We start from the raw sequence: 26,035 nt of genomic DNA, 5'->3' as shown, positions 1-26,035 counted from the left end.
AATAAATCAGAAACGAAATTGAAAATCCAAAACCGTAGAAGAAGAAGTCAAGCCAATCAAATGCCAGGTTACTTCACCCAACGCGCATGCGCACTGATGCGGCAAATTCATGTGCTGTCCGGAGTGGAGGTCATAGACGCCTGAACAAAACCCAGGTGAGTTATGATGTATGTTACCTCAAAGAGAATTTAGCTCAACAATTATTGTCCTGCGAGCTGGTGAGGTTAATGAAATGTTTAATTGTTATGAAATATTTGCGCGTTAAATAAGGTGAAGCTCTACGGGAGCCCATTAGCAAGAGATAAGCGTCCTGTTCCTGCGCATGCTGTTTTACTAATCGGTTCACTTGAGGCTATTTGGTTCGCTTTTGGTTCTGACTGATGCGTGTTTGTGTCTTTTTACACGTTTTCGATCTTGTATTTCTCCCACCAGCTGTTTTCGAAGTTAGCTAACAAGTAAAGGCTAACCCAGATGACGCCTTCAGCCTCTCCGGGCCGGGCCGAAGTCAACAATCCTTGGCCTATAACAAACTAAAAATGCACTGAATTGAAACCTGTCTTTCTTTTCCAGTAAAATTAGATTTTCCACAATGGCCAAACTGTTCGAGTCGATTGGTAAACTGGGACTGGCATTGGCCATAGGTGGAAGTGTCGTCAACTCTGCCCTGTTCAATGGTGAGTGACTGTTATTGTTTTTTTAAATGGCAATACTGTGATAGATTCGAGGATCAAAATGACTCCCTCACAAGTTGCATCATTAATCTAAAATAATAATGAAATCCATCCTTTGAAGACCGTAAACTTTTTTATTTATTTTTTTATTTCTCCCTATTAACTCCCTTTCTTCTTCCTCTGAAAGTTGATGCAGGGCACCAGGCGGTGATATTTGACAGGTTCCAGGGCGTAAAGGAGGCAGTCATCGGCGAGGGCACTCACTTCCTAATTCCGTGGGTGCAGAAACCCATCATTTTTGATTGTCGCTCCCGTCCCCGAAATGTGCCCGTCGTCACAGGAAGCAAAGGTACATCGCTAGCCCTATGCTAAAAGTAACATGGATGTACTGTCACCTTCTGCTTCCCCCTGTAATTAATTTTTATTTAATTTGTGATACTTCTCTCCCGCAGATTTGCAGAATGTCAACATCACATTACGAATCCTCTTCCGGCCGGTGACCGCTGAGCTCCCACGTATCTTCAAGAGCATTGGTGAGGATTATGACGAAAGAGTGTTGCCATCCATCACCACGGAGGTGCTGAAAGCTGTCGTGGTGCGTAATTTTAATTTGACTTATTGGGACCGATTTGGATGTATTATTTTGCAAAAACCAATGATGGGTTTGTTCTTTTTAAGGCTCGTTTTGATGCTGGCGAGCTCATCACGCAGAGAGAGCTGGTCTCTCGCCAGGTCAGCGAGGACCTTACAGAAAGAGCCAACACCTTCGGCCTTATTTTGGATGACGTTTCATTGGTACGAAATTGCTTTCTCGGACGCTACGGAACTACCAGTGGAATGTTAGGAGATAAGCTCACCTGGTGTGCACCAGCTATGAGTTGGCGAGCTAAATACAATTTGCATTCTTTCAGACACACTTGACGTTTGGCAAGGAGTTTACAGAGGCTGTAGAGATGAAGCAGGTGGCACAGCAGGAGGCTGAGAGAGCCAGATTTGTTGTGGAGAAGGTACCTCCTCTCACTATTTGATAGTCCGTGTGATGAACATGCGTGGTTCAAACCGCCCATCAAATGTTTTTTTTTTAGGCGGAACAATTAAAGCAGGCTGCCATCATCTCCGCCGAGGGCGACTCCCAGGCCGCCCTGCTCATCGCCAACTCCCTCCAGGATGCCGGCGACGGCTTGGTGGAGCTGCGCAAACTGGAGGCCGCCGAGGAAATTGCCCTCCAGCTGTCTCGTGCAAGAAACATAACATACCTGCCATCGGGACAGGCCACGTTGATCCAGTTGCCTCAGTGATAACATCCGTGTAAACTATATTCAGTGAACCATGTGGGAGAATTGTCTAGGACTCGCCCTTACTGCTACTTGTGTCTTTAGCGTGCGGATGTGAAGAACTTACAACAATTAAAAATGTATTTCTATCATCATGTGACTCGTGTCCAAAAATGTTGGTTGTATTTCATGTTTTCTATCACAAGAGGGCGTTGTTGTGTGCAGCATAAGGAGGTTCCTTGTGTTAGCAGATTTTTGGGTGGCTTCAAGTGCAAAGAAACTCAATTTTAATTTGATTATTTTAGATATATGAGACATGACAGGATTGGTTCAGTTTGCAGAATACATTCAAAGTTTACATTTTAAGTAGGCTAGCTCGGTTAAAACCCAAGCAACTTTATTCATTTGGGAGAAATTAAAAATATCATGTACACTTAATACCTTACTTCATACATTTTTGAAGGGAGACTATAACTTTCAACAGGGGAAATTTACTTTTAATGAGCTCGATAGAATTTATAGCATTCGCATTGTATCATTTATTCATCATTGGCGGGATCACGTCAACAACTAAGCGCATTAAGCAGCCAGATAAATGATGGATTGTCGTCATTGAGTCTATTCCTTATTTAATGAATTAATCCATGCATTACGGATCTCTGATGGGTGCGCGCGCGTCCCCAGCCCAGACAACCGCGCGCCTGTCCTCCAGACGGCGGCGGCGACGAGGCGAAGGCGGCCTGGCTTGCCTGACTGGGATGAGCGCGGGACGCGACGTCAGAGCAACAAGCGAGCAGCTCAGCTCGGCCGGGCCACGTAGCGCCAGCGGGGCAGCTCAGGTCATCGGTGGGCACCCATCTGCAACGGCCCCGCGTCGCGGTTCATCGCGGGACAGCGGGTTTCTTCTTCACTCCCTCCCGCAGTTGAAGCAGCACATGAAACCCGGACTGTGAGCTACCCTGCCTGCACGCGCTCCGGGAGGAGGTCGCGAAGGTAAGCCTGCCAACCAGCCTGCTGGCCAACCAATAAGTCAGTTAGCCAGCCGGACGGTAACTTCATCCTGGATCGCTTATATGCATGACACGTCGGAAGATGCACTCATTGCTCACCGGTACCCGGTGACCAAAGCAGCGGTGACTAGCTCCAGTGAGCGGCCGACTTTGTGACAGCGTCGATCCAGGGTGTCAAACACAGTAACCCGGGTTGTCATTATTCTATAGGCAACCTTCCTATCGTAGACTCCAGATTAGCAACATTAGCAAAAGTGCATTTGTATGTGTGTGGTTTTTTAATTTTAAATTTTCTTTCAAAAAGGGACACTTTCCCCTCCTCTACGCGCCGTGTCGATGTTTTTTGAGTTGCCTCTGCTCAAATATCTGACGTTACTGTTAGCTATGTGCTACTTAGCATCGCGTTTGGCGAATTTTGACTCTTGAATTACAAAAAACAAAAGTGAAAGTCTCATTTTAACTCGTTTTTAAATACGCTATTAAACTGCTGTTTACGTGCAATGTATTATCCGATGGATGAATCGTTGTGGAATATTTGACTTGCACCTTTCAGCTAACGTAGCTAAGTTAGCTTGTGTTTTGTGAACAGGTTAAAACCTACGGTTGAGGGGAGTAGCTTAGCATGCTAAGTAGCTCAAGTTAACCGGGCCTGTGCTGTGTTGGTACAGTTTTCTGCGTTTGTTTTAACCCTTTGCTCGCTTGCTGGTTACTACGTGGTTAACCATTGACTGGCAATGCCAACATGCACCCGGACGAAGTGGAATAATACGACTGACCTGTATCTATATTTAAAAAAGGATGTGGTTCATTTTACAGCTTGTCAGTGATGACATTTGATGTATTTTTAGGAAAATATTCATCTTCCCACACTGGAAAGACAAAATTAGTTGAAACCACTACCTACAAAATGTCATAATGTGAATAAAACATTGTCAGACCATGTAGCAAAGTCCTGACATTATGTGTGGAAAGTTGTAATAATAGGGGGAAGAAATTATAAAGTCATAATATAAATAGTGAAAGTAATAATTTTGCAAGAATGTGATAGTATGGGAGGAAAACCAAATCCTCCTTTGGGTGTAAAAGGATGTAATATGTAAACCGGTCGTAATGAAACAGGTCAAAGGTCGCAGCATCACTAGGAAACCTGTTTATCAAAAGGTGAAAAATGTTGTAGCTGTCAGAAGCGGAAATCCTAACAATGTAAAAACTAGTAACAGTATAGAAATCTATCGTGGGAAAAGTCATTGTTATGATGATTAAAATGTTGTAATGTAGAAGGACGTTGGGGTGTGAGTGACCCGCTGCACACAGTGAGTCCTTACGAGTTTGCCGCCATTGAGGAATGTGAACCCTCGCACCGTTCCTTCCCTGCAAGCGGTGAAAAGCTCATTAAATTGTGAGCGCCAGTGAGCTTGACTGCTTCCCAGGTCACTGTCAGTTCCACACTTGTGAACACTTGCCCTATTTGTGTTGCTGCTCGTAGTACTGCGCGTGATGTTTGCAGTGTGAAGCTTTCATCCGATCATCTAAAAGCCGCACTCACATTCTATCAGTTATTTGTGTGAGTCACGTTGCGGCCTACCCCATAAGAAACCAGTTTTTGGTTTCTTGCACGTGTCTCTTGAGGCGCAAATGAAGTCGATTATCGTACTTTGATTTTGCTGTGAATTACCATGTGACTTGCTAACCAGATTAATTTAGATCAACTGATGTTTTTTTATTTTAGATTCTCATAAACTCCAGATTTGAGAGGAATTCTTTGTATAGTAGATATTGAGAAGTCTGAAATTTGCCACATCAAAGTGCATTCTTTTCAGGCTGAGCGAAACTCTCAAATGACTCATCAACGATAATACGGAGCAGTAGAGGCATTTTGGGGTGTTGCGTAACCACAAGCTGTGCATGTGTTTGGTCTTTTAATCTGGTTAATTTGTGAAGGGCAAAATGGGATATGATAAGCCACTTGCGTGCCAGTGGTGGCTTTTTTCATGCAGTTTGTCTTCCCCTATCATACACACTCGGGATTATCCAGTCGGCTTTGTGTCAAATACGGCCGAGTCACTCCATCACAACCCAGCTCGCTGTTCCCGTGCCATAGTAATGCTCCCGTTTAGTTCTTAGCCGTGTTTTCATAGCATGTAAAACATGTTGTATGTGATTTGAGTCCACACCCATCCATTTGTGAGGCCTTGTGGTTTGTATTCGCAGCAGCGCGAATGTGGTTGTGACTTTCATGAGCGTCGCTGGAGTTTCGCTATCAACTTTTGTTTTTGTATTGTGACACCGGAAGCGAGTTTTTTTTTTTTTTTTTAGCCCTCCCAACTCATCAGTGTGTGTGTTTCTGTTTCCTCATAGGTGATGAGCCATTCATGGCCCCTGATGGCAAAAAGACGTAAGGTGGTCCTCTCTTCTTCCTCGCCTGCTCTGCCCGTCACAGGAAGTGATTTTAAGCTTCGTCGGGTTTTATTTTAACGCTCACGGAGGCACGCTCGCCGCAGGTTGCCTACCCCGGACAACATGGACGCTTTGTTTGAATCCGGTTGACTGTCTCATACACCTCATCCCCTCCTTCCTGTCGAGGGAAGGTGGGGGTTTGGTGCACCTTACCCTTCAGCGTCATAAAGTTTCATGAAATCCTGCCAAAACCTCAAGGAGGAGGTCTCTGTCCCGTGCCCGGGCGGGATGTCACAGGAGGAGGGACGCAAGCCGCAGGTGTCACAGTCCTACTTCCATCCGCCAATCCCGGAGGTGGACCTGACAGGCAAGCTCTATAAGAGGGAAGCGGGTGGGAAACCCTACTCGGTCCTGGTGGACAATAAAATGGCGACCAAGACGGCGGCGGCGGCCGATTCCGCTCAGCAGTATTTCCGTGAGGGCGCGGCGGGACAAGACGCACGTACGCCGGCGGATGAGGCGACCTCCGAGGAGACGGAAGATGATGATGACGATGAGGAGGAAGAGGAGGACGGCGAGGAGGAAGGTTTTAAGCGTGAGCAGATCATTGTGGAGGTAAACCTCAACAATCAGACCCTCCACGTATCCAAGGGCGATAACAAAGGCGGCGCAGCCGGAGACGATTCGGAGAGAGGTTGCAGCGAGGACAACGATGACGGGGAGGAGGACGAAGACGAGAGCCCCGAAGAGGACGAGGAGGAGGACGAGGAGATCGAAAGTCGGAGGACGAGGTCAAAGAGGGCCCACAGAGGTGCCAGTGGCGCTTCCTGCCAGCCGCAGAGGAAGAGTCTCCGGACGGCTCTAAACTCGTCGGCGTCCGGGATGACCACAAGGGGGCGACGGAAACACGCCGCCGAAATGGCAAAGAGCCAGCGGCGCGCCACTCGCTCCGCCCCGCCGCCGTCTGCGGGCGCCACGCTGACCGGCGGCAAGGCCGAGGGGGAGAAGGAGATGCTGGCGTGCGAAAAGTGCCCTCGCGTGTTCAACACACGCTGGTACCTGGAGAAGCACATGAACGTCACGCACAGGAGGATGCAGATCTGTGACAAGTGCGGCAAGAAGTTTGTCCTGGAGAGCGAGCTGGCCTTGCACCAGCAGACCGACTGCGAGAAGAACATCCAGGTGAGGACTCATGGGTCACACTCGTGCTGTGTCTCATAGTGTCTTAGGCAATATTCAAGTAAAGGTTCAATGAAGCTTAAGAGAATTAATAGCTAAGTAGCTGTTAGCAATTTTTTGCTGTACCTTCGATTTGAAGGGTATCAGGTGAGTGTATTCGACGTACAGCATTTGTCCACAGTGTCTTGGTAGCATCGCCGTTTTCAGTCAGCAGAGGGAGCTAGAGTGTAAGGAAAGATAGATGCTCAACGTGTAAGACAGCTTACTCTTTGTCATGTGTTGCTCATCATTGGCCGTTTCAGTTGTTCTTAATGTATTATCTATCTCCAGTGCGTCTCCTGTAACAAATCCTTCAAGAAACTGTGGTCGCTGCACGAGCACATCAAGATTGTGCACGGCTACGCCGAGAAGAAGTTCTCGTGCGAGATCTGCGAGAAAAAGTTCTACACCATGGCCCACGTCCGCAAGCACATGGTTGGTGAGTGAGGTGTAACAGTCCAGATGACACTCAAGGATGATACATTTTTTGCCATCATATTTTTTACTGAGTGACCGTTTCTGTTTATGTCCGTAATATGCTGCCCTTGTGTGGCCAAGGTTTGAACACCAGAAGAAGAAGAAAATGTGGCTCCCCAATATTAACTTGAGTAAATTTGTGTCGCACAGCTCACACCAAGGACATGCCGTTCACCTGCGAGACGTGCGGCAAGTCGTTTAAGCGCAGCATGTCCCTCAAGGTGCACTCGCTGCAGCATTCTGGAGAGAAGCCCTTCCGTTGCGAGGTAAGACGTCGCCAGCCCACTTCAAAATTCTTTGTTTTAGGTGCATACGAAATGACCCAGTTGCACGACTTCTTTTTTTTTTTTATTCTGATGGAAGAGTGGGTTGTTATTGCATCATGCTCGTAAAATGGTATATGTGACACTTGGCAGCAGATGCGCTTCAGTCCACACCCATCAGTCAGTTAAAAAAAAGTGTGTCAGGAAAGTTTAAAAAAAAAAAAAAAAAAAAAAAAAAAAATCATCCATTACAATGTCATCCGGTCAATTCAGTTCAAAAGCATTGAGTATCTGAATTTTCTCGACAGAGTTCTCAATTTGTGTGTTCCAATACTTTTGTCAACATGAAGAGACCACGTAAAAAAAATAACACAAAAGTGTCATGCGGGCTTCCTAAACTTTTCCGTTTTGAATTTATTCTCGGCTTCATGAATTCAAGCGGACGGATGGAGCGTTGTCCTTCCCCCGAGGTCTTTCCCATGCCATGTGCGCACGGGTGGAGCCGCTCTAATTAAACGCGTGACGGCACCCTGCTCCTGTAGCGTGTTATTACCGGCTCATTATAGCAACGTGTAACATCTCGCCCGCTCTCCTCGGTGGTCTCGGCCCACGCCGCCGCCGCCGACTCGAGTTCCACCAGGTGCTGCCTCCGAGCACTCTTTGATTTTGAGAAATCGAAATAACCCGATATATATGTTTGCGTTATCTGAACCTCCAGAACTGCGACGAGCGCTTCCAGTACAAGTACCAGCTCCGCTCGCACATGAGCATCCACATCGGACACAAGCAGTTCATGTGCCAGTGGTGCGGCAAAGACTTCAACATGAAGCAGTATTTTGATGAGCACATGAAAACACATACAGGTGAGATTTCAAATAAAAAAAAAATATTCATCTATTTCTATCTGTGTTCCATTCCAAACTGGGTGAAAACGTGGCGTCTGGTTGCTGAACGGCATGTTATAGTGAGACGTCGCCCGTTTGTTGTAATGAGAGGGCTTGCCTAACATGAAGAAGCGCTGTGCATATGTAATGACTAGCCGCACACATACTGCCGCTTCCATCCCTCTGATTTTCTCCCGCTGTTTTCCAAAACCGAGTTTTTGTGGTTTTTCCAGGGTCCAGGGCTTCTATTTGTGACGTGTAATTACACAATTCCTTTCCCGTCCCAGGCACACCCAGGCAAGGCCTGCAATACCGGCTACACCCTTTAGAATAGCAATTTTCCCACTCGAGAAAATACTTCTATAAGTAAGACCATTTGGACCATCTTTATAATACACGAGAATATAAATATTACCTGAATACGTTTTTGAATCAAACTCCAAAAAGAAAAAATGCGTCACATTAGAATGCAGTCCTGTACCCCACAATAGAACAAATTCCTCCCACTATAGCGTACTGCTTACACAAGATGGCCGTCACCTTTTCCACTGTTCAGGCTGGTTTGCCGGCGACATGGCGGATGAAGGCGTTTCAAAGAGCCCTTCAGCAGCCGGCGAAGGGACGACCGCGTGGGCGCCAGCGGGCGCATTGAATACCCGCGTGGGGGGGGGGGGGTTAATGAGAGTGGCACTTCCAACTGTTCATTTTCACGTCTCCTCAAAGTGTCAACTGTAATAGCTTCCTGACGAGTGGGCGGCTCGGAAATGGAATGGAGGCTTATTAGCATTGGAGGAAAAAGTCCAACGGGGAACAAGATGTGAGTTGCGGTAGAAAAGTAGAAGCGACTTTTATCCAAACGTTGAGCATTGCAATTAGTTGGAGAGTTTGGGGAATATTCCAAGAAATAATATCACACTTTTATTTCAATTAATTGTACCCCTGTCCTTACTGTAATTCCAATTCTTTTGTTTTCATCTTTAACAGTCCCTCACACAATCATTGTTTTCTTCCCTGCGCAGGAGAGAAGCCGTTCATTTGCGAGATTTGCGGCAAGAGCTTCACCAGCCGACCCAACATGAAGCGCCACCGCCGCACGCACACGGGCGAGAAGCCGTACCCGTGCGAGGTGTGCGGCCAGCGCTTCCGCTTCTCCAACATGCTCAAGGCGCACAAGGAGAAGTGCTTCCGGGTCACCAGCCCTTTGGTGCTGCAGCCCGGCGGCCCGCCCCTCCCGGTCGGCATCTTCGCCAGCACTTTCTCCTCCTCCTCGTCGTCTGGACCTGGGACTTCCGCGGCCGCCCCGCCGGCCGTCACCGGCGCGACCACCCAGGCGCTCAACACGCCTCGAGCGGCCTTGCCCCAGCGAGGCCCTCTTGGACACGCATTCACCCATGTGCAGCTCCAGCACCCCCAACAGCACCTTTCAAACACGCCGAACACACCCCACCATGCCCACCATCACCACCACCTGGCAGTGCCTCCGGTTTCCCACCTGCCCCCTCCCCCGGCCCTTTTTAAAAGCGAGCCCCTCAACCACTGTGGGCACGAAGACAGCACTTACATGCACCACTTGGCTTCTGCTGAGAAGGGTCCCGGAGCCCCTCAACATCACTGAGTCACGAGGCCTCAGTCAGTACCATCAACAACTTCTTGGATAAAAAAAAAAAAAAAATGTAAACAAGTGGGCCACTTTTTTTTTTTTTTAAACACCAACCATCCAGCACCAAGTTAAGCTGCGCTTTCACCGAGCAGATGTTTTTTATCCATTAAAAATAATAAGTCCTAAAATATTCTGCACTGCCACTTTCGTCGGGGTACCAGTTAGCGATGCGCCAAAAATTCGGTCATCGACAATTTTTATTTGGAAAATTGTCACTGGAGCAACACAACCAAAACAGCATGTTGCGTCGTAAGATTAGACAAGGAAAAAAAAAAAAAGGGGACTGACGGTAGATCCGAAGCGTCACCCCGCCATAGCCAACCAAGTTGATGTCGTGGTGTCTTTTTTTTAAGGAGATTCCCGATGCAGACGGGTCGAGTGTAACAACACAGAACTGTCTGGTTATTTTTGTTATTGCTTGCCCAGAGGCTGAGCTGCTCTGCATTTGTTTACAGAGCAAATGTGTGGCTCCAGCCTGAACAACCTTCACATGTCTGAATCGCTTGGCCTCTGGACCGAACTGGAAAGTTTGTCAAAACAACCAAACCACGGTTGAACCCAGTTGACTGTTTGGTGGAAACGTGGCTTAACGGTCGAGCCCGATTGTTATTCGAAGCATTTCCCCTGAATCCGTTTTTAAAATCTTGGACCTTCTGAGCAGCCCGTCACATGGCAATTCATGAATGGGAGCTCCTCTGGAACACATTTTACATGTTTGAAAAACTCAGAACTGATACGGACCTCCTATTTAAAACAAGCTTACACAAGCTTTACAAGTATTCTCAAATGAATGGCGAGTGGACTTTTTTTTTTTTTTCCTGGTGGTCAAAAAATATTCTGTGAATGTTGTCGCTGGTTCTACCAGTCACGCAAGAACACAGTGCCATGGACTCCAGTGTGAGAGAGAGGAGGAGTTTGATTTTATTCTTTTTTTTAGACTTAAAATGAGCTGTTGGATCTGATGTAATTGTGGTGCTTTCCATTCCAATAGACACAAATTCTTAACTTTGGCTTCGCTGTTCAGAAATTCAGTAACACCCTAACCTCGAACGGCGGCACACTCATGTGGAACCGGAGCAGGATGTGGTCATTCAGAAGAAACTCAGGTTTTGCTGGCTGTGAACAGATCAGTGCAACCTCCTCTCTCGTCCCATACTGCCACTGTGAGAGGCCGCATACGACTGGCCCCCCCAATCAGGATCCACCCCCCCAACCCCACCCACCTCCCTTCTGGTATCCGCCACGCTGCTGTCAATAATACGGGTCGGCATGTTAAAACTCATTTAATATGCTCGCTATCCACACACACACACACAGGTTGCTCAGTTTGCTTTGATGGTCTTTTTGTTTTGGTGTACCGCAGGGGTCTGTCTTTAGCCCATTGAATGTTGCCTACGCAATGTTTTTGCTTCTCTTTTTTTGGCCACCAAACAGTGGAGAAAATGGCAGCCGCGTTGCAGCTTCCCATTACGCCAAGAAGTCGGTCGGATAAGAAAATGTATAAGCCGATGGTGTGAATGTTTCCTTATTGTAGAGCTTTGACTGTTATCCGACGTACAGTACTGCGCAAAATATCTTTAGGATGTCCGTGGAAAAGATCAGCTAGATGATATGAACAAAATTTTGTTGCACAACCAAATTGAAATGTGCTTTACAATGTCAACATGGTGGACAAAAAAATCTTGCACCAAATTTTTGCAGTATTCAGCCCCGAGTGGTCGATTAAGACGTCCTTCCCCCTTCTGATTGATTGGACCTGCAGTTTGTCTTTGTGTGGCACTTAGTTCCACATCCATCATCATCATCCAGTTGCAATACGGCTCTTTGTCTTAACTGATGCCTTTTGGTTTTTTTTTTCTTTTTTTTTTGCGTGTATTCTCTGCACTTTAGCACTGCGTGGGCAAGGCGCAGGGAAGCGGCTTTTGTATTGTGGAAAAGGCTGCGGTCTAGCCTGCGAGCAAAAAAGGTCGAGGAGGTAAAGGAGAACAGTGGGTGATGTGGAAGGGACCATAGCAAAAAAAAAAAAGATGTTTCTACTCAAAATAGTGTCCCGGGGGGAAAAAAAAGGAAAGCGTCTTCCTGCTTTGCCGACCACACACTTGGCCATCCGAGCTTTGTCCGCAGTACATTCTTTTTATTTTCATGTTTTTGCTAAAATGGCTGAACCATGATCATGATGATACTCCTCCTTTCTTCGCTGCATAGAATGCACTTTCTACTAAAACTCTCGGCTAGTCGCGAAAAAAAATAACATTGTATATTCGAAGATTCTAAGATGTTTTAAGAAAAATCATTATACTTTCTCCCTTCTTTGTATTTTTAACCACTTAATGTAGCATTATTGTGTATTTTATTATTATTGTTATTATTATTATTGTATCTGGTACAAAATGTGCAGCTTTATAATGTCCTGGTTTGTCTTTATTTTTGTATATTCTCTGGAGATTCGAGGAACTTGGAGAGACAAGTTGGGCCTTTTTTTTTTTTTTTAAATAATGTAATGACTGCTAACTTTAAGTAAAAACAAGTAGCCACGAGTGTGACGCCTCGTCCGTCTGTCCGGCAACTACAAAACAACCTAGCACGAGATCATTTGGTAGTAGGCCAGATGTGGATCTCAAACACTGTCACAATTTTAGGGTCAGTAGGGACGCTTGCTAGCTGCACGTGAAGCCTCAAGGTTCTATCAACTATTTGTTGATTCCGTTTTTTTTGGGGAGATAACCGCTAGCTTGTATCATGTTCAAGCGCATTGACCTTGAGCTGCTGATCAAATATTATAACGGTAGTTAAGAGTTGGGATTATTTACTTTACACAAGAACAGTGGAGGAAATGAAATTGTCATAAAATCCACCTAAAATGGCTCCTTCCAACCAAATTGGCAGATTTCCTGTTGAGTTTTTGAGCATGTGTTGATGTCGGTAGGAGTGCTGCAATTAACGAATCTTGATAATCAATGAATGTGTGAGCGTGTTGCGTTTTAGTCATTTTGTGTTGTGTAGATTGATTTGAGTCTGCTTGTGGACTTCTGTTTAGTGTGTAATAGTATTAGTGTTATTCATCATGTATTTGGAGTTTCTTTGTGTGTTGGTTTGTGAGTGTGAGACAGCAGGTGCTCGGAGGGGCTACGTGTTACTGCGGCGGGGGAGTCCAAGTGAGGCGGCTGGGTCTGGAGAGCCGTGATTCACCGCCAGCGTGTAGGCGGTCGGCCAGCGAGCTTGGGCGATAATAACACGCTGTGGAACATTTCTTTCTTTTCCCTTTTGGATCAGCACGATGCAGGCAACCAGCTGCGAGTTGTTCTGTTGCTGTAATGGTCGTAATGAGACGACACACTTAAGAGGAAATGTTGCCGGGTCTTAAACTGGCCCACATTAACCTTGATTTTGATAAATATTCAGAACTCATTGTAGTAGGTCTAGCTTTCTAGTCTTCTACTTTTGTCCAGTTTAGAGTATAGTCATCCAATTTGGTTATCTTTAAGTACACAACCCAGCATGCAGTCTTCAGTCTAGCAGTCCAGTTCTTCATTTAAAGCAGACTAAACTAGACCAGTTCTTAGTTTAGAGTAGACTAGACCAGTCTTGTAGGTTGGTCAAAAGCAGACTTCATTGGGTTGTGTATTTCCAATTTAGTCAAGTCTAGCAGTAAAGTCCAATTTCTACAACAGCAGACAAAATGCACGTGGACGCGCACAGCAAATGGGAGGGCGGACTCGGCGCTGCGTGCACGCGGAGGCGCGTTCGGGTGTCCCATAAAACCACCCGAACTCCTCGCTCTCCTCTCAATGCGACGGGACCGAACCTCAAAACGACTGCCGACCCACACAAGTATGTATTTGTATTTTTTTTAAATACGCAACAGCAAACATTTTCAGGAAATTAGGTCAAATATTTCAAATGATTTAAAAGCCGGTTTGCACGCTTGCGATAGTGTTTTGAATATTTAATTAGGAAATTTATGATGCATGGGAAATCATAAAAGGCGTATGCTGAAGTTTTTTTTTTTTTTTTTGCGTCACATTAATATACAACCACTTATTTTTTTACGTTCTTATTTTATTTTCATCCTATGGGCTCTGTGTAACGTATTTGCCCTGTTTCTTATTATGTGTATTTTCCTTAAAAATTACAGGCGGACATCTTGAAGGGACGCCCGGCAGTTGATTTTTGCCCACGACGCACACTTCCCAATAGTGAGTTAAAGAAAAATAACATTTTTGAATGGGTCACTTTATTAGGCACCGGGTAATTAGATGAATTTATACGAGTGAGATTAATAACACTGCCCTCTAGCGGCCATGTAAAGGAAGCGCAGTGACTGCATGAACTGATGCACAAATTTAGATTCTTTGCAATTTATTTGATCATATTAAATTACTGTAAGTTTATTTAAACTAAAATACCATGGGGTAATAATTTCATTAATTTATATATTTATAGAATTTATTTTAAAAACATAAACATCTTTCAATTATTTTGAAGTAATAATGTTTTCCTTCAGTAGCCTGCCTCAGCGTGGGATGCAGTAAACGAGGTGTGACAGTCATGGGGGATTCGTTCTTCAACTGCTGTTATTTCCCACCTCAACCCCCAGGCGAGGAGGAGCCCATCGGCTCCCGAACCCGCGGCGAAAGCAGGATGGCCTCTCGCATCTCCCCAGACAAGCGCTTCCTCATCTTCTTTGACTTTGACCTGACCATCGTGGATGAGGACAGCGACGACTCGGTGGTGCAGGCGGCGCCCAACCAGCATCTGCCCACCTGGTTGAAGGACACGTACCAACCGGGCCACTATAACGAGTACATGCAACGGGTGCTGGCCTATCTGGCTGAACAGGGCGTGACCGAGAGTGAACTCCGCATGGTCATGGAGAAGCTACCCTCCACCCCGGGGATGATGGCGCTCTTCCAATTCCTGCGTAACCGCCCGCCGCACGACTTCGAGGTGGTCCTGGTGTCGGATTCCAACACCTTCTTTATCGAGTCCTGGCTGAGGCGATCCGGCGCCCGGTCCGTCTTCCATCGCATCTTCTCCAACCCCGCCAACTTCAACAGAGACGGGCGACTGGTGCTGAGGCCCTTCCACTCCCACGAATGCCCACGCTGCCCCGAGAACATGTGCAAGCAGAAGGTGGTCCGGGAGTACGTCGTACGGCGGACCCAGGAGAGGGGCCGCCCATACCAGAGAGTCTTCTACGTGGGCGATGGTGCCAACGACTTCTGCCCGGCGCTCGCCATGGGGCCCCGGGACGTGGCCTTCCCGCGACGAGACTTCCCCATGCATCGCCTCATTACTGAAATCCACGAGGCCATGCCAGGGGAATTCAAAGCAGTGACGGCGCCCTGGACCTCCGCTGAGGAGGTGGTCCAACGCCTTAGGAAGCTTGTGAACGAGTAAGGCCGTGAATTGGGACAGAAATTGTAATCGATTAGTTACACTGGGGGCAGATACGGAATCAGCACAAAATGTCTCGAAAACAAAACTGAAAACTAAAAACCATAGTCGTTGCAAATAATTGTTGGAGTGCACTACTCATGTGCAATCAGCAGAGGTGCTATTGAGTTCGTTTTAAATAGTTTGCCCTCCAAAGAAGAACATAAAACCAGCTATTCAAGTCAAAAATGTTAACAATGCATCAATAATTTTCCCTATTAATTTATCAAGGCAATTTACCTAAATGCCCGTCCTTAATAAATCGACATTTACTTGACCATTTTAGAGCACATTAATGAAAAACTGAGCAGAAAATGATATAAATGAAGACAAGATATATAATATTTTTAAATTATTTGTCCCTGTATCCTCCCAGAAGAGGTAATCGGCCTACCAGAAACAACATTGAAGGCAATAATATTATTGTTTTGGGTCATTCAAGTCATATATGTTTGTTTCGCTATCATGTCCTTGTATTTTTGGCCTTCATGGCGCAGGGGCACTCAAGATCTGCCCCTCAACGATCAATACAAAGCTCTTAAATGTGTGTATCTTATCTGATAGCAATACCTGTTAAATGTTTGTCTTGTGTCTTGAGTTAAAGCAGTCGTCCTGCAGAAATATTCTTTTACCAAGGTGCTTCTTTTCAAATATTTTATATATGTACTGTACGCGTTCTCAGTGTTTTGTGTCTTTTACTCTGTAGGCTAACGTCTACTTGAGAAACTTGTTACCAGCAGCAATACGGAAATAAAGCCATCAACTAAAACTGTGTGTGTTTTTATTTGTGAAACCTTCAGCAGCGATCAGGTTTGGACGGGGAGAAAATAATAGGCCCTGACATTGATGACTGAGACCGGCCTCTCATAAATACTAGAGTACAAATGATGAGTTATTTATGTACATTCCACCCAAAATAATTTATTTCAGTATTATCCAAAGCCCACTTCAAATGATTGTGGTTAAGTGTAGTACAGAGTATGTAGCATGTTCAAGTACAGTAGGCTATACAATTATGACAAAATTATTTGTATTCTCAAATTACTATTATTACGTTTTGCATACAGCCATTCTTATTTAAAAAAAAATATATTATTCAAAATACATTAAGTTATGACTGTATAAAAAAAAAGACCTAACCCTACGTTCAAAATAATAGTCTGCGTTCTGTAACGCACCACTCGTTATGAAGGGGGCGACAGTGAGTACACTAGAGTGATTATTCGCTGTTTTAGCAAACGAAGAAAATAAGAGACCGGAAGTGGCGTTTCATACGCATGGCGCTATTTGGAAAAAGAGTAACTTGCTAGGAGCTAAACGGATTTCTACTTATAATTTTGTGCATCATTCATTTGCTGTAGCAGAATACAGGTAAATATGCCTTCTCAATTAGATTATAAATTCATTGAAGAAAACTAGCATTGCTCTATTACAACCTTAACGTAACGCTAACGTTGTTTCGGGTGTCATTCATTCTTTACCTCGCTAGCCGGCTAGGATGCTAATTGTGTACTGAAATCATATTTCGCTAAATTCAGAAATGTGGGGGGGGAATATCTGCACCTTTTCAGAAATGGAAATGACGCATACTTATTTGACGAGTGAATACTACATCTCTATTGTGATGTAAGAAAAATACTGAAGCTGAATTAGCATTAGCCGCATAGTAAGGTTACATTATCTTGAGTAACAGTGACTTCATAAATTAAGGTTTAAATTTTGGTTACCTGGTCGGATGACACATCCGAAAACTATGTGTCTGTATTTAAAATTTAGAGAGTCTTTTTTGTATTCGAGCTTCAGTTTTGTCATATATCTGTTTACATCGTCATTGTGGTATTTATATGATGTCTTTTCAACTAACAATATAAATTTCTTGGCCAAGTTCTCTGTCAAATGGAGGCTGATCTGTACGACGAATTTGGCAACTACATTGGCCCAGAGCTTGACTCTGACGATGATGATGAGAACGACTTGGATGCAGAGGACCGAGATGGAGATGAGGTGTTGTGTTGCTCTTGTTTTGATAGAATGTGTCAAACAGTATTGCAATAACATGTCCTCTTTCTGGTGCAGGGCAACGTGGAAGATGATGATGAGCCGGCCGATGCCGACGAGGACGTGCCCGGCATGGAAGTGGTACTGCATGAGGACAAGAAGTACTATCCGACTGCCGAGGAGGTGTACGGGCCAGAAGTGGAAACCATCGTCCAGGAGGAGGACACGCAACCTCTCACAGGTTAGAGATGAGAGACTTGATGCTCAATTTTGACTTACCAACATTTGGGGGGTTTGTTATTGTGGTTGTAGTGGCATGTAAATATACTTTGTGATTCATTTCAACCTCTTCCATCGTTTTATGTACTCAACATTCCTCTCTTGCCGTCCAATCAGAGCCCATCATCAAGCCAGTACGACACAAGCAGTTCACCCTGATGGAGCAGGAATTACCAACTACAGTTTACGACATGGAGTGAGTAATGACAGCTAAGGCTGCAGCAATTGTACAAATAGCTCAAAACATTATTGCCGTAAAGTATAATGAAGAAGGAAGAGTAAATAAAGAAATATAGAAAGATTTCTATTCTGGAAAATGCTCATATTTGTCAGCATGTGCTTTAGTCATCTCTAATTGTCATTCAACTCCTTCAACCAGATTCCTCGCCGACCTAATGGATAGTCCTGAGCTGATCCGTAACGTCACCTTGTGTGGTCACCTCCACCATGGCAAGGTGAGATTATTTTCGCCATCTGTGTGCCCAAAAAAAACAACCATATACTCTCTGAGACAAACCCGACGTAACATGTCTTTGTTTTTCTTTTAAGACCTGCTTTGTGGACTGTCTGATTGAGCAAACACACCCGGAGATCAGGAAGAGAGATGACATAGATGTGAGTTTGCCATCCGTATGACTGCAATGACTGCAGACTAACACCAGGCTTGCTTATCCTTTCAGCTCCGGTACACAGACATCCTCTTTACCGAACAGGAGGTGAGCGTGACATTTTAGAAAAATGAACCCGTGTCACAATGAATGTGAATATTGTTTTGTTTGCATTTCGCAGAGAGGCGTAGGCATCAAGAGCACGCCTGTCACAATGGTGCTGCCTGATTCCAGAGGCAAATCCTACCTGTTAAACATCATGGACACGCCAGGTACTCCACCTTCATATTGTGACATCACCATCAAATAGTCAACACCTTCCGTTTCCCCAAACAGGTCACGTCAACTTCTCAGATGAGGTCACATCCAGCATCCGCATCTCGGACGGCATCGTCCTCTTCATCGACGCGGCCGAAGGAGTACGTCGTCATGCCGCACCGGTGGCAGCCATTTTGGGAGCCGTTCACATGACTCACAGTGTTGTTGGACCGCAGGTGATGCTGAACACTGAGCGGCTGATCAAGCACGCCGTCCAGGAGCGCATGGCCATCACCATCTGCATCAATAAGGTGGACCGGCTCATCGTGGAGCTCAAGCTGCCGCCCACGGACGCCTACTACAAACTCCGCCACATTGTGGACGAAGTCAACGGTCTGCTTAAGTAAGCGGCCGTCGCGCTCTAAACATCCCGTGACGTCGCGGCGTGTTCATTAGCGCCGCTTTCCCCCTCCAGCACATACTCCACCGATGAGAACCTGGTGGTTTCTCCTCTCTTGGGCAACGTGTGCTTTGCTAGTTCCCAGTACAGCATCTGTTTCACCCTGGGCTCCTTTGCAAAGATCTATGCAGACACTTACGGTGAGATGACTGCACACCAACACTCGAACAAACCTCCTTTCTTATGAGTGTGTGTTTATTTGCAGGTGATGTCATTTACACTGAATTTTCCAAGAGACTCTGGGGGGACATTTATTTTAACCCCAAAACGTGAGTGTTTACACAATATTTGACATTTAAAGATACGTTTTCTCAAGTCTTTTGTGTGTGTGTGTGTATGTTTTTGTATGTGTGTCATTTAGGCACAAGTTCACCAAGAAAGCTCCCACCAGTAACTCCCAGCGCAGTTTTGTGGAGTTTGTCCTAGAGCCACTCTACAAAATCCTTTCACAGGTTGGGTACAAAATCCTCATAAAAGCCCACGAGGTCCAATTTTCCTAAAGCCGTCTTTTTGTTTAGGTGGTGGGAGACGTGGACACGTCCCTCCCCAGGGTTCTGGATGAACTCGGGGTCCACCTGAGCAAAGAAGAACTGAAGCTGAATATCAGGCCACTGTTGAGGCTGGTGTGCAACCGCTTCTTTGGAGACTTTACTGGTACACTGCTTTTTTTAAAAAAAAAAAAAAGAAAGTCAGTCAAATGTGACAAACATAAGCCACGCTTCTATCAGGGTAACAATATGTCATATTTATGACCTGTCTCTGCAGGCTTGGTGGACATGTGTGTGCAGCACATCCCCTCACCACAGGAGGGCGCTCGGAACAAGATAGAGCACACTTATACTGGAGGTCTCGACTCTGACTTAGGGGAGGCCATGGCTGAGTGTGACCCTGAAGTGAGTTTTTATGAGCGATTTGTAAAGGTGCAAAATAGAAACATTAAAAAAAAAAAAAAGCGCAAGATTCCTCAGAATTTTAATACAAGCACATCAAACATCTTTAAATAATTTAACCTAAGCCTTTCTTTGCAATCCCCTTGTTCAGGGTCCTCTGATGTGCCACACCACCAAGATGTACAGCACAGAGGACGGCGTTCAGTTCCACGCCTTTGGCCGCGTGCTGAGCGGAACCATCCAGGCGGGCCAGCCCGTCAAGGTGTTAGGCGAGAACTACACCCTGGAGGATGAGGAGGATTCCCAAGTCTGCACCGTCGGCCGGCTCTGGATTTCCGTCGCCAGGTGCGTTTCGGGGATTCTGACTTTTTAAAGTTGGAGTCGATGTCTTATGAATGAAATCCCACCTGCTCCATATTTTGAAGATATCAAATTGAAGTGAATCGAGTCCCAGCCGGCAACTGGGTGCTCATCGAGGGATGTGACCAGCCCATCGTCAAAACGGCCACTATCACAGAGCCCCGAGGGAACGAGGAGGTCAGACTCCGCCGACGCTAACAACCGGCGGTTAAGCTTAAATCCAAACCAATGTCACCATCAACTTCTTGCTTTCGCTTCAGGCTCAGATTTTCAGGCCGTTGAAGTTCAACACAGCGTCTGTGATCAAAATCGCAGTGGAGCCCGTTAACCCGTCAGAGCTGCCCAAGATGTTGGACGGGTTGCGTAAGGTCAACAAGAGTTACCCCTCCCTCACCACAAAGGTGTGTCACATTAGTCAAGTAGTTCCGCCGGCGTCTCCAGATGGAGCAGCTTTGTGCTTGATGTGTGTTCTTGTGTACGTTTTCATAGGTGGAGGAGTCAGGAGAACACGTCATTTTGGGCACAGGGGAGCTCTACCTGGACTGTGTCATGCACGACCTGCGCAAGATGTATTCTGAGATTGACATTAAAGTAATTGAGATTCAGTTGTGACATAGCTCCAGGGTTCTTTTTGCTTTTATTTTGAGACAAATCTCTTCGTGTCCGTAGGTTGCCGACCCGGTGGTGACCTTCTGCGAAACGGTCGTGGAGACGTCGTCTTTAAAGTGTTTTGCTGAGACGCCGAATAAAAAGTGAGTATTGGGTTCACGCTCCAATGCTGGATCTCGTGGCCAGTGAGGGTTAAATAAACGTCGCCATTAGTGTTGGCCTAACTCCCTCCTCCCTTTCTGGTGTCAAAGTAAGTGATTGACAGCTAACCGTGCGTTGCCATTGACAGGAACAAGATCACCATGATCGCCGAGCCCTTGGAGAAGGGGCTGGCCGAGGATATAGAGAACGAGGTGGTGCAGATCACTTGGAACAGGTATGACGGCGGCCATCTTGTAGCTTGCGCACATCCCATCAGCACGCGTTGAATTAAAACAGCTGAGTCGTACGGCAAGACATTTGCGTAACGGCTCCCGAGAGGGCGCCATATTTCTCTTTTATCCCTCAGTTAGCGGCCGATAAATGCCTAGGCACGCAGGAGTGACCATTTGGTCTTTTAATTAAATGTCATGATGGAAAAATGCAGCACAGTCACTTGTACGTCAGATACTCAAAAAACGACTTCATATTCTTTTTAATTTTTAAATGGCGTGCCACAGCCTGCTGACTTTTAATCCAGCCGAGTGTGTTTTTTTTTCCTGGAATTAAATTGAATTCAATGATTTGTTTTATGGGGCATTTCTCTTGTGGAATATTTGGACAGAAAATAAAAGATGTGCTGTGTTTGGTGAAAAGAACGTTGGAGCTCTTTTTAAGAGCCTCCTCGCTATTGATCGGATCACTTACGCTAATTGAAAATGCTCTGAAAGCACACATGAGATTTGGAATCCCTTTGGTACAAAGTGTGTGTGCTTGTGCGTGCGTGTGTGTGCCCGTGCAGGTGCGACGCCACCGCAAAAGCGACACTTCACACCCCATTAGACCGAAACGCTTCCTCTTCCATTAACCCCTAATCAACTAATCTCCTTTATGTTGCAGCTGACACTTGAGGCAAAGCACCTTTCTTAACCGCTTCCTCTCTTCTCCTCCTTCAGGAAGAGGTTGGGTGATTTCTTCCAGGCAAAGTACGACTGGGATCTGCTGGCCGCCAGGTCCATCTGGGCCTTCGGACCCGACACGACGGGGCCCAACATCCTGGTGGACGACACGCTGCCCTCGGAGGTCAGAATTAACGTGGAAGCAAATGAGTCATAGTATTTATCAGATGTTGTGACAATGTTGCAATTTTTTTTTTTTGAGTCAATTCTTGCACTTGACAGGTGGACAAGGCGCTGCTGGGCTCGGTGAAAGACAGCATCGTTCAGGGTTTCCAGTGGGGCACCAGGGAGGGGCCGCTTTGCGACGAACGTAAGGACCATCTCGCTTTAAAGCCAACCAACCATGGAGATATTTTGGAGTCTTCAACATGGATGCCTTTGCGAATGTCTTTTCTGACCTTCTTCTCCCTCAGCCATCAGGAACGTCAAGTTCAAGATCCTGGACGCTGTCATTGCTCAGGAGCCGCTGCACCGTGGAGGGGGCCAGGTCATCCCGACCGCCAGGAGGGTGGTGTACTCGGCTTTCCTCATGGTGAGCTCACCGCCCCAACCCCCGCCCCAACCCGCTTTCCCGTCTGCCATTAGACTTTTCTTTAATGTTCCATTACCCTGATTACACTTTGCATTTCGCTGACGATCGTGCTCCTTAATTGCGGCGCCGTGACGTTTCTCGCTCACACTTTTTGGCCGGTCTCCTCGTTTCCTTTTGACCACCTATGGATGTGTTCGCCGCGTGTTCACCGAGGTTGTTCTGGTTCTTTTTGTGTCCGTTGCAGGCCACCCCGAGGTTGATGGAGCCGTACTACTTTGTGGAGGTTCAGGCGCCGGCCGATTGCGTCTCCGCCGTCTACACGGTGCTCGCCCGGAGGAGGTCGGTGTCCGTCCCGAGCACTTTGAACCGCAGAGCCGGGATTCACTCCGTTGTCGTTTTACAGAGGCCACGTCACGCAAGATGCGCCCATCCCGGGCTCTCCCCTCTACACCATCAAGGCCTTCATCCCGGCCATTGACTCATTCGGCTTCGAGACCGACCTTCGCACGCACACTCAGGGGCAGGCCTTCGCTCTGTCTGTCTTTCACCACTGGCAGGTAGGAATTAAACACCGAATCACTTTTAAGCGTCGAGAAGACATGAATGTCAGCTTTGCTCCATTCGATCAGTCTCAAACAGCAGCGAACTGAAGCGGCAATGTACGCAGAAGCAGCCAACAAAAATCCGCCGCGCTGCCCGCATCACGTCCGCAGCTCGGTCTCAATCACCGCTGATGCGCAGCAAGTGTTGAGTCATTAAGATTTAAGCCCCGTCTCGGACTGCCATGTCCGACACGTGTTTGAGCGCGCTCTCAGCGGCTGTCGCCCGACGTTAAGCTCCACTTAGATGAGATGAGTGCTTATTATGGCAAAGTCCTTCATCGGGAAGCCGCGTCGACGGCGCCATGTTAGCACCTGAACGCCTCCGTAGCAGCGTGCGGTAATAAAAACTGCTTATGATGTTCACTTGAAAGCTTACAATAGAACATTTGACGGGGGTTTGTTTTTCCAGTCAAATATGAGCATTCTTTCTCCACAATTCATGTTTTAATAGTAAGCTAAAATATCCTATAAATAACGCCGTCCCGGAGGAATGATGTATCCCTCCAAGCCGCGAGCCGGTGTCCTTGTCCCTCGTGGATCCGCCCGATGGCCTCCAGCAGCCACTCACATCATCGCTAGCTAGCATAATGACATATTTACTTACTCGGCGTCCATCTTTGCCACCGCCACAACGTTGACCAGAACAGACTGACCGGTATTGATTCAGCTTCCCCTGGACGACACTCTGTTTGCCCCCATTAAACTCGTTAGTGCGCTGGTGGTCTGCCAGTGCCGGCTTGTAATCGATGTCAACTTACTGTTCCGTCCATCTGTTGATTTGCCTTCAGCCTCTTCGAGTGACGGTTTCCTCCCCATGTGTTGTCTCATCCTGAGGCCACGAAACTCGTCTTCAGTTTTTTCGTGGCTTACTTGCGAGATAATCACTCAGTCATTTAGGTCGTCAACTCCGATACTACACCTCATAATTTAAAAAGCCAATTTATGGACAGAGGAAGTTTTACAGGAAGACAAGAAGAAGCCTCATGGGAAAGAAAGTCTTACCTGACAATGCGGCTCATGACGTGCTTGTGGTTCGCACGATTCATCAGCCAAATCAGCTTGGGGGGGGGGGGGGGGGGGGGAAACTTGCTTAACCTGCCAACGTTGCATCGATGCCAACGTTGGTCACACGTCTTGCGTCCATCATCGTGATGGATGCGCTCCTGAGTCAGTGGCAGTGGCGCCACACACTCACCAATGAATCAGATGAGAAGCAGATAAAAAAAAAAAAAAAAACACCAAAAAATAAAAGGTGTCCACTCAGCAGGACCGCCAAGCATCTTTCGCATTTGACGGATTTTTTCTTCTTCTCTCAGCTTGATACTCATGAGAAATTTTTCTAGTGGACCACGCAAATGTATCTTGCGGACATGCTTCTTGGGCAAGACTGAAATTGTCATCATCTTTGTCCTGTGATATAATGTGTGAATTTGTTTCCGTGAGGAAAATTGATTTGGTAGATTGTTTTCTGAGCTTGGTTCACACAACAAAATTAAACTCGTGACTCAAGGGAGCAGCGAAGTTCAAAAGCTGTAACGTGTTCTCCAGATTGTTCCCGGCGACCCGCTGGACAAAAGCATCGTGATAAGACCCCTGGAGCCTCAGCCTGCCCCCCACCTGGCTAGAGAGTTCATGATCAAGACCCGACGGCGCAAGGTCAGCCTCTTCTCCTTCTTTCTGTTGCTTTTTTTCTTCCCCGCCTTTCACAACTGACACTTTGTATCGTTTGTGTGGCAGGGTTTGAGCGAGGACGTAAGCATCAGCAAGTTTTTCGATGATCCTATGTTGTTGGAGTTGGCCAAGCAGGACGTGGTGCTAAATTACCCCATGTGAGTGCAAACTACACTGCGGCGAAAACTTTTTTTTTTTTTTTTTAATACACAAATCAATGTACATCCTGGTAAATATACATTCATCGTGGTTCTTAGTATTTCGATAAAACTGTTGTTGTAGAATACACAAAAACACCCAAAAAACGTTTTTTAAGAACATGCTGTTGATTTGAATAATAAAAATTCAAATAAAAATCTTTGTACTTGAATTTTGTTTAATTTTTTTTCCCCCTCAATAAAATCTCTGTCTTGATGTCAGGTTGTAAGATTGGTGAAGTATAACCACAACAAATATTCACAAAGAAAAAAAAAAAGAACAAACTAAACATTTAGCGACAGTTGCTGGTCAGCAGCTCCTCTCCGGCTAAAAACTTTTCGACCAAATGTCACGAAGTCACGTCCGCGGCGACTTTTGCGGTGATCTGCGTGTCGGCTCGTGACACTGTGTGGGCCGTGACTGATGGACAGGCTGACGAATGAGTGGAGGCAGGCGCGGACCAGGCCAAAGTTGAGAAGAAAATACAAGAGTGATGCAACATGACAGTGAAGACACGGAGGCGACACGACTTGCAATGTACATATAAATATTGATACTTTGTTTTGGAGTCCTTTTAAAATGCGAGCTACAGAGCTACTGTCCACTTAACCGGCTTGTCCACTAAAGACTTGCCATCGTCTGAAGGCACGTGATGCTGATGGATGGACTTGTTTACATGCCGTCACGGGACTTGAGAAGGTGTTAGAGCGACTCACTCTATCACTTTAGACTACCACCATGACACCCCACTATCCTGTCGGTGACTGAGATAGACTAGCTGGTGACATTTTTATACAAAACAAGAATCCATCCAATCAACAAGCCACGAAACAAATTAAACTCAAGCCACCACCGTATGTCTTTGAGGGCCCTTCACCCTAAACAGAAAATGGCTGACTTCAGCTGACGTGACCCCGTCACTCGTCCTCCTCCAGCACTCTGGCGTGAGTCGTGGCCCGTTCCCGGCCGCGGGCCGTGAGACGGATGGCGGCGGTTCTTGCCGGTCTGAACATTGAAGGGCCCCGAGCGCTTGTTACAATCTGTGGTCCCATGCGGTGCTAAATATAGACCATGGTTGAGAAAGACAGATTCTTATGGTGTGTTCAGGGCCAAGATGGACCCCTTTATCCATCTGCTCTCCACCACCTCATCAGTCTTTTTACACATCTTTTACCTCTCCATG

General features: G+C 46.3%; 4 protein-coding genes across 5 annotated transcripts; all 4 read left to right on the top strand.

The window, feature by feature from the left end:
- Nucleotides 1-23: 23 nt before the first annotated feature.
- On the top strand, nt 24-2,105 carry phb (prohibitin). The gene is made up of 7 exons (XM_037255525.1): nt 24-155; nt 571-674; nt 859-1,020; nt 1,124-1,266; nt 1,350-1,466; nt 1,583-1,678; nt 1,757-2,105. The coding sequence occupies exons 2-7, from the start codon at nt 590-592 to the stop codon at nt 1,967-1,969; spliced, it is 816 nt and encodes a 271-aa protein (XP_037111420.1). The 5' UTR covers nt 24-155; nt 571-589; the 3' UTR covers nt 1,970-2,105.
- Nucleotides 2,106-2,633: 528 nt separating this feature from the next.
- Nucleotides 2,634-12,150, top strand: znf652 (zinc finger protein 652). The gene is made up of 6 exons (XM_037255519.1): nt 2,634-2,938; nt 5,314-6,534; nt 6,862-7,009; nt 7,198-7,313; nt 8,029-8,173; nt 9,214-12,150. The coding sequence occupies exons 2-6, from the start codon at nt 5,587-5,589 to the stop codon at nt 9,807-9,809; spliced, it is 1,953 nt and encodes a 650-aa protein (XP_037111414.1). The 5' UTR covers nt 2,634-2,938; nt 5,314-5,586; the 3' UTR covers nt 9,810-12,150.
- A 989-nt stretch (nt 12,151-13,139) lies between these two features.
- Nucleotides 13,140-16,059, top strand: phospho1 (phosphoethanolamine/phosphocholine phosphatase 1). 2 transcript variants are annotated; one of them, XM_037255523.1, is made up of 3 exons: nt 13,140-13,685; nt 13,990-14,050; nt 14,452-16,059. In XM_037255523.1, exon 3 carries the CDS (start codon nt 14,496-14,498, stop codon nt 15,252-15,254), a length of 759 nt encoding a protein of 252 aa, XP_037111418.1. In that variant the 5' UTR covers nt 13,140-13,685; nt 13,990-14,050; nt 14,452-14,495; the 3' UTR covers nt 15,255-16,059. The 2 variants fall into 2 exon arrangements, with proteins under 2 accessions (XP_037111418.1, XP_037111417.1); XM_037255522.1 differs by having other exon boundaries at nt 13,501-13,685; nt 14,359-16,059.
- Nucleotides 16,060-16,537: 478 nt separating this feature from the next.
- eftud2 (elongation factor Tu GTP binding domain containing 2) lies at nt 16,538-25,010 on the top strand. Its single transcript, XM_037256913.1, has 28 exons — nt 16,538-16,661; nt 17,176-17,294; nt 17,367-17,529; nt 17,685-17,763; nt 17,947-18,022; nt 18,117-18,182; nt 18,248-18,283; nt 18,357-18,447; nt 18,512-18,594; nt 18,670-18,836; nt 18,909-19,033; nt 19,099-19,162; nt 19,255-19,345; nt 19,412-19,547; nt 19,659-19,786; nt 19,935-20,128; nt 20,209-20,320; nt 20,404-20,544; nt 20,633-20,734; nt 20,813-20,895; nt 21,042-21,128; nt 21,847-21,973; nt 22,072-22,159; nt 22,263-22,381; nt 22,626-22,720; nt 22,785-22,938; nt 24,532-24,639; nt 24,721-25,010. Exons 2-28 carry the CDS (start codon nt 17,187-17,189, stop codon nt 24,814-24,816), a joined length of 2,919 nt encoding a protein of 972 aa, XP_037112808.1. The 5' UTR covers nt 16,538-16,661; nt 17,176-17,186; the 3' UTR covers nt 24,817-25,010.
- Nucleotides 25,011-26,035: the final 1,025 nt, after the last annotated feature.

This window comes from Syngnathus acus, chromosome 8, assembly GCF_901709675.1.
Source record: "Syngnathus acus chromosome 8, fSynAcu1.2, whole genome shotgun sequence".
Taxonomy (NCBI): Eukaryota; Metazoa; Chordata; class Actinopteri; order Syngnathiformes; family Syngnathidae; genus Syngnathus; species Syngnathus acus.
Note: the sequence above shows the minus strand (reverse complement) of the source record. Positions and strands in the feature narration are given on the sequence as shown.

Bases quoted from the DNA above. Each gene is read 5' to 3' on its own strand.
- phb (XM_037255525.1), top strand. From the start codon at position 590: ATGGCCAAACTGTTCGAGTCGATTGGTAAACTGGGACTGGCATTGGCC. The intron at 1,021-1,123 runs GTACATCGCTAG...TCTCTCCCGCAG, and splicing joins CGTCGTCACAGGAAGCAAAG to ATTTGCAGAATGTCAACATC. The intron at 1,679-1,756 runs GTACCTCCTCTC...TTTTTTTTTTAG, and splicing joins CCAGATTTGTTGTGGAGAAG to GCGGAACAATTAAAGCAGGC.
- znf652 (XM_037255519.1), top strand. From the start codon at position 5,587: ATGAAATCCTGCCAAAACCTCAAGGAGGAGGTCTCTGTCCCGTGCCCG. The intron at 7,010-7,197 runs GTGAGTGAGGTG...TGTGTCGCACAG, and splicing joins CGTCCGCAAGCACATGGTTG to CTCACACCAAGGACATGCCG. The intron at 8,174-9,213 runs GTGAGATTTCAA...TTCCCTGCGCAG, and splicing joins GCACATGAAAACACATACAG to GAGAGAAGCCGTTCATTTGC.
- phospho1 (XM_037255522.1), top strand. From the start codon at position 14,403: ATGGGGGATTCGTTCTTCAACTGCTGTTATTTCCCACCTCAACCCCCA.
- eftud2 (XM_037256913.1), top strand. From the start codon at position 17,187: ATGGAGGCTGATCTGTACGACGAATTTGGCAACTACATTGGCCCAGAG. The intron at 18,023-18,116 runs GTGAGATTATTT...TTTTCTTTTAAG, and splicing joins GTCACCTCCACCATGGCAAG to ACCTGCTTTGTGGACTGTCT. The intron at 18,595-18,669 runs GTACGTCGTCAT...GTTGGACCGCAG, and splicing joins TCATCGACGCGGCCGAAGGA to GTGATGCTGAACACTGAGCG.